At 44.2% G+C, this 13,429-nt stretch overlaps 1 protein-coding gene across 1 annotated transcript in view; it reads left to right on the top strand.

The window, feature by feature from the left end:
• The first annotated feature begins 5,687 nt into the window (after nt 1-5,687).
• Nucleotides 5,688-13,429, top strand: part of GMPR (guanosine monophosphate reductase) — a 47,311-nt gene continuing 39,569 nt past the window's right edge. The window contains exons 1-3 of the mRNA XM_082043866.1: nt 5,688-6,144; nt 10,993-11,112; nt 11,797-11,880. Coding sequence (XP_081899992.1) covers nt 6,058-6,144; nt 10,993-11,112; nt 11,797-11,880 — 291 coding nt within the window. The 5' untranslated portion in view covers nt 5,688-6,057. The remainder of the gene's footprint in view (nt 6,145-10,992; nt 11,113-11,796; nt 11,881-13,429) is intronic.

Genomic DNA, 13,429 nt, shown 5'->3' with positions numbered 1-13,429 from the left:
CTGAAGTCAATTTGCTATAAATGCCAAATCAATGCAGGCTATGGCACTTTGCCACTTGTCTCTGATTAGTTTACTCCACAGTCTATTTCTCTCTACAGTGGTGTGTAATAGGGACAACTCCACTGAAGTCAGTAGAATTTTACGGCAATAAAGCCAGTGTGAGATCATAATCAGAGTTCTGATGTATAACTTGGATAGGATTTCACTTCATCCCTGAATTTGTCTTTCCATGCCTTTCTCTTACATAAATGAGCTTTAACAATGCTTATGACCATCAAATAAACTATTACCGGAATTTTTAAAGCCCTTTGAGATCTTTCAAAGGAAGATACTATGTAGCGACAACGTAATGTACAGAACCACTGAATCACAGAATAGTTGAGGTTTGTAGGGACCTCTCAAGATCATGCAGTCCAACTCCTGCTCAGCCAAGGCAGGTTGCCCAGGACCATGTCCAGTTGGGTTTTGAACATCTCCAAGGGCAGAGACTCTACAATCTCTTTGGGCAATCTGTGTCAGTGTTCCACCGCCCTCACAGGAAAAAAAGTGTTTTCTTACATTCAGGTGGAATTTAATGTGTTTCAGTTCGCACCCGTTGCCTCTCGTCTTGCCAGTGGGCACCACTGAGGAGAGGCTGGCTCTGTAAACAAAGCTCTGTAGCAGCACCAGAAACCCTGTTACATCATGTGAGATGGTTTACAATTTCCACTGAAAGAATGTCACTTTCTTTTACAGACTCGGATATAATTTACAGAAATATCAGTTCACAGTGGATATATACAAGAGCTTTTGTCCCATTTAAATAAAACCTACAGATCTGTTTCATAACAGTGAAGCCCTATAGTAAACTGAACTGGACTAGTGCATGGCCACATGCTCTACCATGCAACGGTCCATACTCTTTAATTAGTATCACACTCCCTTGGACAACCTGGTGAGCTAGCATTCCACCATGTAGTCTGAACGCAGTTCAGGGAACGGCACCAGACTGTTTCCAATATGCAGCATGAGTGAAACCCCTTGAAGCTCACATATGGCATCTAAATGGATGCCACGTGTGAGTAACACTCTGTCCCTTGCTTTGCAGGGACAGAGTTTGGGCTTGGTCCATTTTATTCATCAGCACAAACAGCACAAACATGTTTCATAAGGCAAGGAAGGTCAGAGTCCATTAATTATTAATTGCTGTGATTGCTTCTAATTGTTATAGCGCTTGAAACCTGCTGAAATCAAATGGGAATGGATACTGTCACTCCTAAGTAAATTGTACCTTCAATGAGAAGTTGTACTACTGAATTCAGTGTGGGCCTGGGATTCAGCTTGTGATTAGTTGTCTACCCTAAGACCTTTGAATTTCATGAAAATACAGCATACGAGTCTCTTTGCCTCATAACAAGTGATCTTCATGCATGTGGCTGAAGTCTGCTTGGCACAGCTGTGTAAGTCAGGGGTGTTAGCCCCACTCCTCCCATTTTTGGTGTTTGTCAAGGCCAGCAAAAGCCCTAGTGTAGATGCCGTAATATTAGTGATAGTTAGAGAAACCCCATTATCTCCACAACCAAAAGAAATCTTCTGCCTGCATTTGCAGGGTTTGCTGAGTTAGGTCTCTTGATCCATCTACTGGGAAATGCTATTCAGTGTAGACAAGACCCAACCTTAAACAGAATAATGAAAGTGATTGAAATTTCTCATAAGGAAAATAAGGCTCTTTTCCCAAATGTACTACTTCTGCTTAACAGTGAAAGATCTTCGTCACACATGTCCTGCAGCATGTTGTTCTTTCCAGTTAAGGGATTTTGCTGGGAAGTTGTGACACACAGTTTGCAGGAGCACTTGCCAGCTGAGCAATGCTTTCACTACTGCTCACCACACTCCTCAAACACGCATGCTAATTATGTTACAGGCTGTCTGTATGGAGCTATATGAGGCTATAGTATTTTCCTAGGAACCACAGTAAGGCAGTCAGCATGTGCCTTCAGTTGTGTCAGCTGTGCATCTGCTGTGACCATCTCATTACTGGCTTCTGTTGAAAAATAATGACAACCTCATTACACATTCACCCTAGAGGTGTTTCTGGTGCTCAGAAGTGCTCATACTTTAAGATTATCACTGAACACCTTTATAAGTACCAAGGAGTTACTGAGGAAAGTGTTCTTCCTTAAATTAGAAGAAAACTGAGCATGGATAAAAAGGTATGTTTTTAATGCCATTTACAATTAACCTGCTACACCACAAATGGCTGACCTCCCACTGGACTTCATGTCACTGGTCACAACCCTTTGATTCTAGAAGTTCAGTCAGTTTTCTGCTTCATTGTCCTTTTAGCTAGTCTGCACTTCATCAGTTTTCTATGAAGATGTTATTGGGACTCTGTCAAAAGCCTTGCCAAAGTAAAAATAAACAACTTCCATTGCTCTCCCCTCATCCACCAAACCAGTCATTTCATTGTGGAAGGTAATCAGGTTAGCAGAGCATGATTTTGTCTTCGTAAATTCATGCCAAGTACCTTCAATCACCTTCTTGTCCTTCATGCATTTGGAAACGGTTTCGGGGGTTATTTGCTCCATCATCTTCCCAGACATTAAAGTGAGGTTGACTGGCCTGTAGTTGCCTAGATCCTTCCTCCTTCTTGCTCTTCTCAAAGACAGGACTGACATTTGCTTTTTCTGGTCCTCAGAAACAAGCTTCCCATGCCCCATGGGTCTCAGAGGCTTTGGATTCCTGAGGCAAATCTCAACAGGGAAGACCAAAGTGAAGAAGTCAATGAGTACCTCAGCCTCTTCCATGTCCTTTGTTACCAGGTCCCATATGTGACCTAATTTCTGTTATTAAATACAAGAGCTTATACTATTACAGTAACAGAATAAAAACCACAAGGACAACAATATCTCTTAGATAATCATAGACTGATAGATATTGCTTCTTGAGACATGGTAGTAACTATTTGCATTATTATGATCACTTCTCCCTCTTGTCAGAAACACCAAGTTCAGAAAAATGTCAGAAGTCCTAAGAAGTTACACTGGCATTGGTCTTTTCAGCTACACTGGCTGATAAGTTCTCTTCTGAGTGCGTAGTTCTATCTGCTGTTAAGTACACATATAAAACAATGAAACAGAGAAAAGAACAGTTCTGAAGGAAAGTAACTGAAATAATTTACATATGCTCATTTAAGAAAAATTAGTGATTGCACTTACAGGATAAATACCAGGCATAGAGCCTGGCTGAACAACCCTTTCTTCCATAACACAAAAGGATAATATGGCATCACTGCAGCTGTAAAGGGGAATAGCAAAGATACATAATGAGGTGATCTTCATTTCTGGCATTCTTCTGATGCCAGTACTTCAGAATGGACACTAAAAAAGACAGAGGTGGCTCAGCAAGAAACCATAACTTCAATTACAGAAACAGATCTTGAAGTAAGAAACTAGAGGATTTTGTAAATTTTCAAGATTACCAGAGTTGATCTGAGAGACTGGACTAGTCTGTTGGTACATGTACACGGGGAAAATATTGCATATTAGCAGATACTGTAATTCACAGAAAAATAGCATGGTGAGCTCTGTGAGTGGAAACTAAAATTAAAATACTGGAAATGGGAAACACAGCATCAGGCATGGATGTTCCGGGGCTCACAAGTATCACTGCTAGCCTCCAACTCCTACTCCCCATGACAGTGCTGACTTTTTGAATTCAAAGTGCAGTGCAGTAGCTTCTTCCTTTCTTCTCAGCATCACATGCCTGCCACGAGGGCAAAGAGAAGACATCGTGCCAGGCACAGACAGAAGGCATTTGTTTTTGCTTCATTCTCAGTCCTCTGCTACAGGCATGCCACTTTCACAGGACCCATTCTCATCAGTACTTTCTGCTTCTGAGCAAAATGTTAATTATTACTGAACAGTAAACAGTGGGAGATGCGGCTATCTGTCTGAAGAATAAATTTTAATAGTTCTATTACGCTGTTGAATCAAGTAGAGAAACCACCAAGTGAATTGCCTCTGGTACGCATATGAGACTCATTACGAAGGGTCCTGTTTCATCTGAATATTTCTGTGGGAAATACCCACAGTGGCAAGGATCTCCTGGAACATCATCTGGAGTTCTGAAGCCTCAAAGCTTCCTGGAAACCAGACTCAAGGCCTCTCAACCTGGACATTCAAAACTGCAAGCACTAAAATGCCCTGCCTGCTGTGTAAAAACTGGGCCTCACACTCAGTCATACTGAATTATCTGGGACACTTGGGCAAAGAGATGTCTAAGAGCTCTGCTGAAGGCAGGGTGTTGGCCAGATGTGTGCAACTTTCAGATAAAGAAGAGAACACTACCTCATCCTGCAATGTGTTTGAGGAAGGGAAGCCAGCCATGATCCTCCAGTGCTTTAACTTCCAGTCACTGACAACACTTAGCTCATCTGTCTTCCAAAGAAGTCCAAATCTTACAACCCACTGACTTCATAATTAAACAGACTTTAAGGCTCAAATCTCCTGTGAAAGTCACCTCATATGATATATGATAGTCCTGTACTGATCGCTATGCCAGCAGATGTAGACAGACCCAGTATGCATAATACTGTTGTTACGGGAGGTTTGCAACTGCGTGTTGAATGAACAGCAGTTAGCCATTGAAAATGTATCATATGAAGTCACAAATCAGGCTTGTCTTTGCTATGGAGGGCAAAAAAAGAGAAGCTCCCTGTTGCTTCTCTACATATACTAAAATAGGAAATTATTATGCAGAGCAGCTACAGGTGGCTGGTACTGTGATTGCTCTCCTGTGACCAACCAGCTGCACATTTCTGACCATTTCTAATGCTGAAAACACACACTAGCCCTTTGCTCTGCGTTCAGATGGAGAACCAGCTCAGAGGGTACCAGGAGGCTGACAACACTCAGTTTTACTGTGGGATGATGGGCAGGGAGGAGGCCAAGTATGGGCTCAGAGCTGAGCACCCCAGAAAGTCAGATTTCCACCAGAGCCCAGCGATACCAAAGGCTAGTGCTTTATAAGGAAGGATGCATGACGTTTTGGGCCATGCCGCATCCACTTGAAAAACGTTGGGGAGCACACAATCATAGAATCATTTTGGTTGGAAGAGACACCTAAGATCATTAAGTCCAACCATAACCTAACTCTAGCACTAAACCATGTCCCTAAGAACTTCATCTATGTGTCTTTTAAACACCTCCAGGGATGGTGACTCCACCCCTTCCCTGGGCAGCCTGTTCCAATGCCTGACAACCCTTTCTGTGAAGAAATGTTTGCCAATATCCAATCTAAACCTCCCTTGGCGCAACCTAAGTATGTTTCCTCTTGTCCTATCACTTGCTACTTGGGAGAAGAAACCAACACCCTCCATGCTACAACCTCCTTTCCAGGTAGTTGTAGACAGCGATCAGGTCTCCCCTCAGCCTCCTTTTCTCCAGGATAAACAGCCCCAGTTCCCTCAGCCGCTCCTCATCACACTTGTGCATCGCCAGCGCCGGGCGGCCGTTGTTCCGCAACCGCCAACCGGGGCAGTGGAAGGGCGGGCGGGGGGCCGCGCAAGATGTCAGCTCAGCACCTCAGCGGCCGCCTGGCAGCGGCGAGTTCTCACATGCTGCAGCGGCGCCGGGCTCGGCGGCCGCCCGCTCGGTCACATGGAGGCGCCATTTCCTCTGCCCTTGCTTTGACCTTAAGGCCGCTGCGCCGCCGGCGGTGCCGTAGCCGTGCCCTGCGCGGGCAGGTGCGGGAGGCCGCAGCGTCTTTGTTTCCCACCGCTCTCCCGCCACACACAGAGCGTCCAGCCTGGCGCAGAAACGGGGGTGGCTACGGCGGGAGAAAGGGCAGAGGGCAGCCAACTGCACGGCTAAAAACAACCCTCTCCTAATAAAGCGATGGGGCCCGGGCCGCCCCGCGCCCTATAAATAAGCTCCGTGCGCAGCCCGCAGGCTTTGGCCGGCGCGGCTCTGCAGGCGGCGCGGTGCAGCGGAGCGGAGAGAGCGCAGCGGGGCCGCCACTGTCGCCGCCGCCGCCGCCAGGAGAGCCAGGGCCCCCGCTCCCCGTCGCCCCAGCAAGATGCCCCGGGTAGACGCAGACCTCAAACTGGACTTTAAAGATGTCCTGCTCAGACCTAAAAGAAGCAGCCTCAAAAGCAGATCAGAGGTGGGGGCATTGGAACGCAGCATGCTTTTTCTCTACTCTCAGCGCCTAACTTCCCTAACCCTGCCTCCCTCCTTGCTTTATTTTTATTCCCCAGTCTAACGTAGCAATGCCCTCCCCGACCGAAACGCCCTTTGCGTGGCGGGGCGGGGGGGAGATGCCACTGCTTCTGGGAGAAGGGGGCCGGGGTTAGGGAGCCTGCGGCGTGTCTCCCGTCCCTTGGCGAGACGAGCGCCGACCCCGGCGGAGCAGGGGGTGGAGGGCGCTGCAAGCTGATGCCCCGCCGTCCTCCCCCGCTCCTCAGCAAAAATAAAAAAAAAGGGGGGTAGGGAGGGAAAATGTTTTCTCCTAACAGAAGCCTCTGCGGATTTCTGCGGCGCTGAGCGGGGTGGGGGGGGTGAACTCCGTTTTTTTTTTTTTTTGGGGGGGGGGGGCTGCCGGCAGTAGGGGCAGCGATGAGCCGACAGCTCTGCCAAGGGGCAAGCGGGTGTCCGGTTCCGCAGCTTGGCCCGGCAAAAGCCGGCCGTGTGGACCGGCCGGCATTTTCACCCTCAGCCTCGGGGGTTGTGGGCGGTGCTGTTACCGAGTAACTGACACGCTCTTTTTAAAAAAAATAGTACTAATAAAATAATTTAAAAAACAAAACAAACAGAAAAACCAGCTGGTGAAGATGCTGGGGAGCACTTCCCATGGCAGAGAGTGCCCCGGGCTGGGATCCCATTCCGGTGGAAACCTGGGTTGGTGGGGTGCGTTTCACCCTCACTGATGTCAGCCCCTGCGACCTGCCTACTGCTGCTGTGTGACCTGTGCCGGCAGAGCCCAGCCATCCGCCTGTCGCCCGGGCTGCCCAGGGCTCCGTGTCCCTTGTTGGCCCAGGGCCACTGTTAGCTGAGATAGTAGTTACTTCTCAGCAGGGATTAGGAAAGACCCCAGGAAATCCTGCGAGGATTGTCTCTACAGAAAAGATGGCTGCCTCTGGGCTGAAGGTGCCTTCTCGTTTACCTCACATAACCTCAAGGTTAACAAAGGATTTAGTTTGACTAATAAAGGAATTACATTGTGCTGAGGGATGGAAAGAGGATTAAGATTTTCTCCAGGGGAACTGAAGTTGTGAGAGACTGAGACAAATCAAGTGAGGTAGAAATACAAGACTGGGAAGGGAAACGAGGTGGCCGTGTTTATTACAGGGCCACAGCCAGGGATTTTGTGGGCAACAACCAGGCAAAATTTTTTGCTCTTATGAAGGTGTAAGATTGGAGAGGCCCCCTCAGTAGAAAGGTAATCTCAGGCTAGTCATTTTTAACTTACAAAGAACGGGGTCCAGGCTGAGCAATTCCTCATTGTGTGCAGTTACTGCTCAGAAGGCCTGTAGGCCCTTTCTGCCCGTTTGCTTGGGGACCTATGGTCCCTCTTCAAAATACACTGTGCTGGCCTGGCAAACAGGTGGAGCTGTGCTCCAGTGAGTGACACATAGCTCCTTGAAGTGCAGCGTTTTGTATATTTACCTTAGTGCAGGCTGTGGAAAGAAGGGCTGTTGGGAAGGGAAAATGATAGGAGGAACACGAGCTGGTATGGCAGGGTTGTAACGGGTGGCTATGATGAACTGTTAAAAACATTTCACATGAGAAAAAGTGCATGTCATGAGGGGGGTCAGTGGAAACCAGTGAAGGTTAAGAAATTGGACACCATCACTGAGGCTGTAGCAACAGGAATAAACAGTGTCTGTGCGAGCCAGATCTGAAATGGACAGCCCCAGCCTGCTTCAAAACAAGAATATAAATAAATAGTTCTGGCAAAGGAACAGAGGCAGCATACTACAGAGCCTGTTACCCAGCAAGCTGCTGCTTTGAAGCTTATATCAGCAAGCGTCTGCTTCTCTGGTGTGAATGCCTCCTTTTGCGCAAGGATAGCTTTTTATGTAGTAACTGGGATTAAGTCAGCTTCTTAGAGAGGCACTTTGGAATGTTTGCAGCTCTTCGTGTAGGTCTGCTATGTTGGCACTTGGTTTTGATTCCTTGCACTGTCTTCATTTTCCACAATTGCTTTCTCTTTTTGAAAAGATATCATAAAATGTGAAGCTTGAATTCAGATGTCAAAACTGATTGAAGCAATGATTGGAGTGGGAGCAGCATTGTCCATCTGTGGGATCTTGGTACCCACATAGCCTGCTATTCTTGCCTTTGCTGGACTTGTCTCTCCAGGCTGTCCCTTTTATGTTCACCAGACAAGCACCCTGTAGGAAGTCCAGACATTAATTTAAATTTGTAAATTCAAATAAGTCCAGGGACCTTTAACACAACAGTCACAGTCTATGTCCTAGCACTTTCATCTGTGGAAGGTCTAGGTAGGAGTTAAAAAATCCATTTAATGATTTTCTTTCTAAAGAAACTTTTACTATTGTTGAGTGATGGTGAGCAACCCTAGAGTCAGAAGTTATTTTCTTATAATGCATAGAACAATAAGCTATAAATTATCTGTTACCACTCAGGAAAGAGACAAAGAGATGGTCAGAAGTGCTACTAGAGGAACTCAGGAAAACCATTTAGCTTTGCTAACTTGGTATGTTCATCTTGAGTACACACCCCTGGTGATCCCTTCACAAGAACAGCATAATATGTTAGAACAGGTACAGACAATGGTAGCCAGGATGATCAGCAGTATTGACTGGTTTCCACATGAGGAGAAAACTAAGTGTACTAGGACTATTCAGTATGGAGAAGAAACAGCTTTGGAGGATAGGCTAGAAGTCTGTGAAGTGAGGACTGGAATGGGAAAGGTGAAACTGAGAAGTGGCTGTTGATTTTTCTCTTACAAAATAAGAAGCAGGAAGCACAGAATGTAATTATCAGGCAAAGGTCGTAGTTTTCATGTAATGTATAATTAGTCTTTGGAATTTATTGCTATGGGATATTGGAGAGGCTGAAGGTGTGAAGGGTTAAAAAAATTACAAGGTGAATTCTTTGTCTATGAGTGGCTATTTACCAGAATGGATCAGAGAAGACCTTTGTCTTCAAAGCATCAGCTTCTTAGGACCTGGGAAGGTAGGCTAGGGAAAGAATCTTTCAAAACTTGCTTCGTTCTTATGTTACTTTCCCAGACATCTGGTTCTACTGGCCGTTTGGAGAAATAGGGCACCACATAAACGTGTCCAACCCAGTGTGCCATTTCTTACAGAGCAAAAGCCTTATTAGGGGAAGCCCTGCAATTGTTCCTCATAAATGTATACCTCATAAATGCCTTCCATTACAGTACTATCAGTTGTGTGGGTAATTGCATGAGATCCATCTGGCTGACTGGCTAAAGGAAGTCATATATGAGAAATTACGGGAAGTAGAGGTGAGAATCACTGAAAGAGTAATGACCTTGTGTTCCCTGCGTAGTTTTGCATCTTGCCTCAGTCTTCTTAAACATACTGTTCTTCTCTTCTTCTTTCTTAAGTTCATTTGAAAGAGACATTTTTCCTGTGGAAAACTGTAAGGCAGTGGTTCTGGTACATTGTCTGTATGTGATACTCTGTCCTTTTCCCCCTGGTTCTAGTTAATAAATTGCATTAAAAGTGAATAAAATACATTAAATTTTCATATTTATACCTACCTTCTTCATACAATTTTCTCATGTTATCTGCAGCTGAAATTCCCGTAAGAACATTATGTCATTAGTGATGGGTGGAGAATTAGGCCTCTCTGATAGTAAATGACAAGAAGGATGAGTCTTCGTTAAGATCTATCTTAGCTTGTTCCCCCAAGTGACCCTTCCTTTATACAAAATGAGAACCTGTTTCACCAAATACCACTGAGTCACCAAGTTCTTTCTCTTAACAAATCAGCAGTAAACCCCCACCACATGAATCAATCAGAATGTAGCCTGCAATATGACGGTGCTCAAAGTATGTTGTCAATAAATAATAAAAGTCCTGTATTTTTTTATATTGCTTCCTTTCTGGTGATGGATTTCAGTTCAGGTCTGTAAATGTTCCTGGACTAAGGCTGAAGTAAGGAGTGATAAAAACTGTGAAAGAGCCTGCATTTTCACTGTTAGTGAAGAGATGAACCTTTCAGCAGTTGTGTGGATTTCTAGATTTTTTTTCCCTTTTGCAATATGCTAAGTAGACCAGTGGGAACTGATCTAAATTTGATATTACCTCTTGCAAATAAATGTGAGGAGCAAAATGCCCGATGATCATTTGAGGATGCTGAAGAAGGAATAACTTTGAAAGTGAAGGCTGACACAACTGTAAGAAGTTAACTTAGAAACTAGCAGCATCATGGTTTAATAAGCAAGGGTATGATTGCTTGTATTGTATGGCAAGAGTACTGGTAACCACAGCCAAAGGTAAGAGCTGGATTTTGAGTATTATATTGTCATTTACATCAAAGATTGGCACGAAGCCCTCTATTCCCTGGAGGCAGAGGGAGTTCCAGTTCTGACTTCTGCAGAATTAGGACTTCAACTTGGGTTTCTCAAGCAGCCAAACAAGCAGCTAAGGTTACTTCTGTGGAAAATAATCCACACTCCTCATTGCCCTTTCCTTTACAACCACTTCTGCCTTGTTTGGTTTGGTTTTTAATTTTTATTTTTTAATATACATGATTTCTATTCTCTTTCTTGAGCAAAAATGCTCTTAAACACAAAAAACGTTGTTTTACTTTTATATTTTCTTTCCTAGTTGTAAGGCAGAAGTTGTAACAAGGTAAATAAAGTGAGGTAATAGTGGAATGAAAGGAGGAAGAACAGGAAATGTGAGGAAAATTAAGGAGCAGTGTGCAAGCCTGCTGTAACTGAAGTCAGTGGCGAAACTTTTGCTAGGCTATGATCAATTACTTAAAAAGAATGTGTGCCTATTCATTGCAGGTTGACCTCACGCGTACCTTCACCTTCCGCAACTCCAAGCAGACGTACACGGGAATTCCCATTATAGTGGCAAACATGGACACTGTGGGGACATTTGAAATGGCTGTGGTTATGGCAAAAGTAAGTCTTGATTCTTATTTCTGCAACAACTGGGGAGCCACTGGGTGACAGTGAGCAGCCTTTGTTAATTTTTAGCTATGTTTGTTAGAGACCAGGGGGACATGAGTTAAAAATCCAGAACAAGAGATTGTAGTTTCACTGTGAAGCAGCTGTGCTTTTCCAGCAATACAGTTACCGGAGCCAGGGCACCAGATATAAGATAGTTTCAGTGAAGATGCTTATTGAGAAGCTTCTGTCTTGGATGTAGCTCAGCTTCAGGTGGAGCATCTAGAGCTTAGTTTTTCAGGTGTATATTGTGCTTCCTACCAGAAAAAAACAATTAGCTGACAACAGTTTTAAAAACATAGGTTACTGGATAAAGCTGCAGCAGTCAGGAGTTGCTAGTTAATTAGCCTCTGGTCTCAAATCTCTTCTTAATCTCTTGCAGTGCTTAAGCACATTCAAAATATTGACCATAACTTCATCAAACCCATCGGAAATCTGATCCTGAAAGGTTGGCTAAGTATGCCAAGTTACCTTTGAATAGCCATTTGGAGTTGCCTGGTCTGTTATTCAGTGTTACTGTTTCTTTCAAGTAGGATGAGCCTGTACTTAAAATGGGAATTTCTGGTAACTTGCTAGTCCACAGCTGAGGGGAATTATGACTAACTTGGACACTAATATCAGTTTTCTTATTTTTGCTAGCATGCAATGTTCACTGCAATTCACAAGCATTATTCTCTGGAAGAATGGAAACTGTTTGCTGCCAATCACCCAGAATGCCTTGAGGTACATTTTCATACTGTAAATTATTATAGTTTATTGCTTTGTTCTGAACTCACATACACTAGGATCTCTTGGGAATACTGTTGTCAAGTGCGTTTTGGGGAATGAAGATATTTGCTGCGCTTAAATGCATCAAGGGAAGTGGCTTGTCCTTGTTTAAAATGAATAGCTGTGTGAGTCCATTATGAAACTGCTTATATTAAGATGCAAAAAAGCAAAGTTTATATATGGCTGCAATAGAAGCAGAGAAGTACCCTGAACAAAGAAGGAAATACTTGGGAATAGCTTCTGTTGCTCTTAGGAGCTGTGATAGTGCTGGTGAGGGAGAAGCCCAAGACCACAAATGCCAGTAGCCTCAAGTAACCCAACCAGAGGTTGCCCCTGCACACCCCTGAGCTAGGCAGGGTCTTTGCTGTCAGGTGTGCTAGTGGGTTCAGAGTCTGCAGGCGCATATGTATCCTTCATTTACCTCCTTGTGTTGGAGCTCACTCTGTGCTACTACTAGCTGTGCTGCCTCAGTTGTTCACAGGGTCCTAGCCTAAGCCATTACAGAGAAACACCATTTACTAGATTTAAACATTGACTTAGATTCCAGCTTTTTCATACACAGATTTCTTCCATGTTCTTCTGGCATGCCCCTACACCAGGACAAGCAGTATAAGAGTGTGCCTGGCTGTCTCCCCTCCTCCTTGGAGTTCAGTTCAGTTTTGAAATTTTTTCTGTATGGAAAAGACACACAGCTGTATTGTATCTTTACTTCTGGCACATTTTAGAATTATATTACAAAGACTATTGATTACAGGATTGTCTAAAAGGCAGCCTATCACTTAGGTTCATCAGGGTTGCTTATATGCCACTACAGGGTAGAAAATGGTCCCAGGAATATCCCGTATCTGAACACTTTGGCACTTAGCTCATTTGTGGTTCATAATCACTGGAGTAGGATCTCGTAGTGATTGAATACTGACTCGCGCTGTGACCTTGGATCTCTGCAGAGGTTTTGTGGGCCAACAGCTGTGGAAACTATTTCTCTATTGGAAAGAATTCATAGAAATACGAAGGAGGAAGCAGTCTGCTTGTTTGCAATGGTAGCTGACCCTAGTTGAGCAAGGCAGTTGGACTACACAGTCTCCAGAGGTCCCTTCCAAACTCAACTATTCTGTGATGCTCTAGATCAAGGGAGTGTTTGGTGAACTTAAAGATCCAGATCTCACTCTCTCACAGTGCCTCAGGTTTTGCCAGTCTGCCTTTCTGGAAATATACCAAGTTAGGGCTCATTTGTCTTAATGTGAGTAGGACTGAGCTTTTATCTGTCTCAGGTGATTATATTTGCCTATGAGAATCCACTTGTGAATTAAGAGCTGATAAAATGCTAATTTTGCTTGATTTTAGAGCCTTTAAACAAAATAGAAGTAACAAATTGATATTCCCAGGAAGGTATTTGTTTCATATTATATTGTATGATTTTCACTAGTTTCTAGCATAAATCCTCCCAAGCCTATGCAGAAAAAGATGTACAAAGTATGTGTTTATCTCAGTTTTTACCAACTGC

The sequence above is a fragment of the Streptopelia decaocto genome (assembly GCF_964273445.1).
Source record: "Streptopelia decaocto genome assembly, chromosome: 2".
In the NCBI taxonomy this organism is placed as follows: domain Eukaryota; kingdom Metazoa; phylum Chordata; class Aves; order Columbiformes; family Columbidae; genus Streptopelia; species Streptopelia decaocto.
The sequence above is the reverse complement of the archived record's forward strand: the minus strand, read 5'-3'. Positions and strand labels throughout refer to the sequence as shown.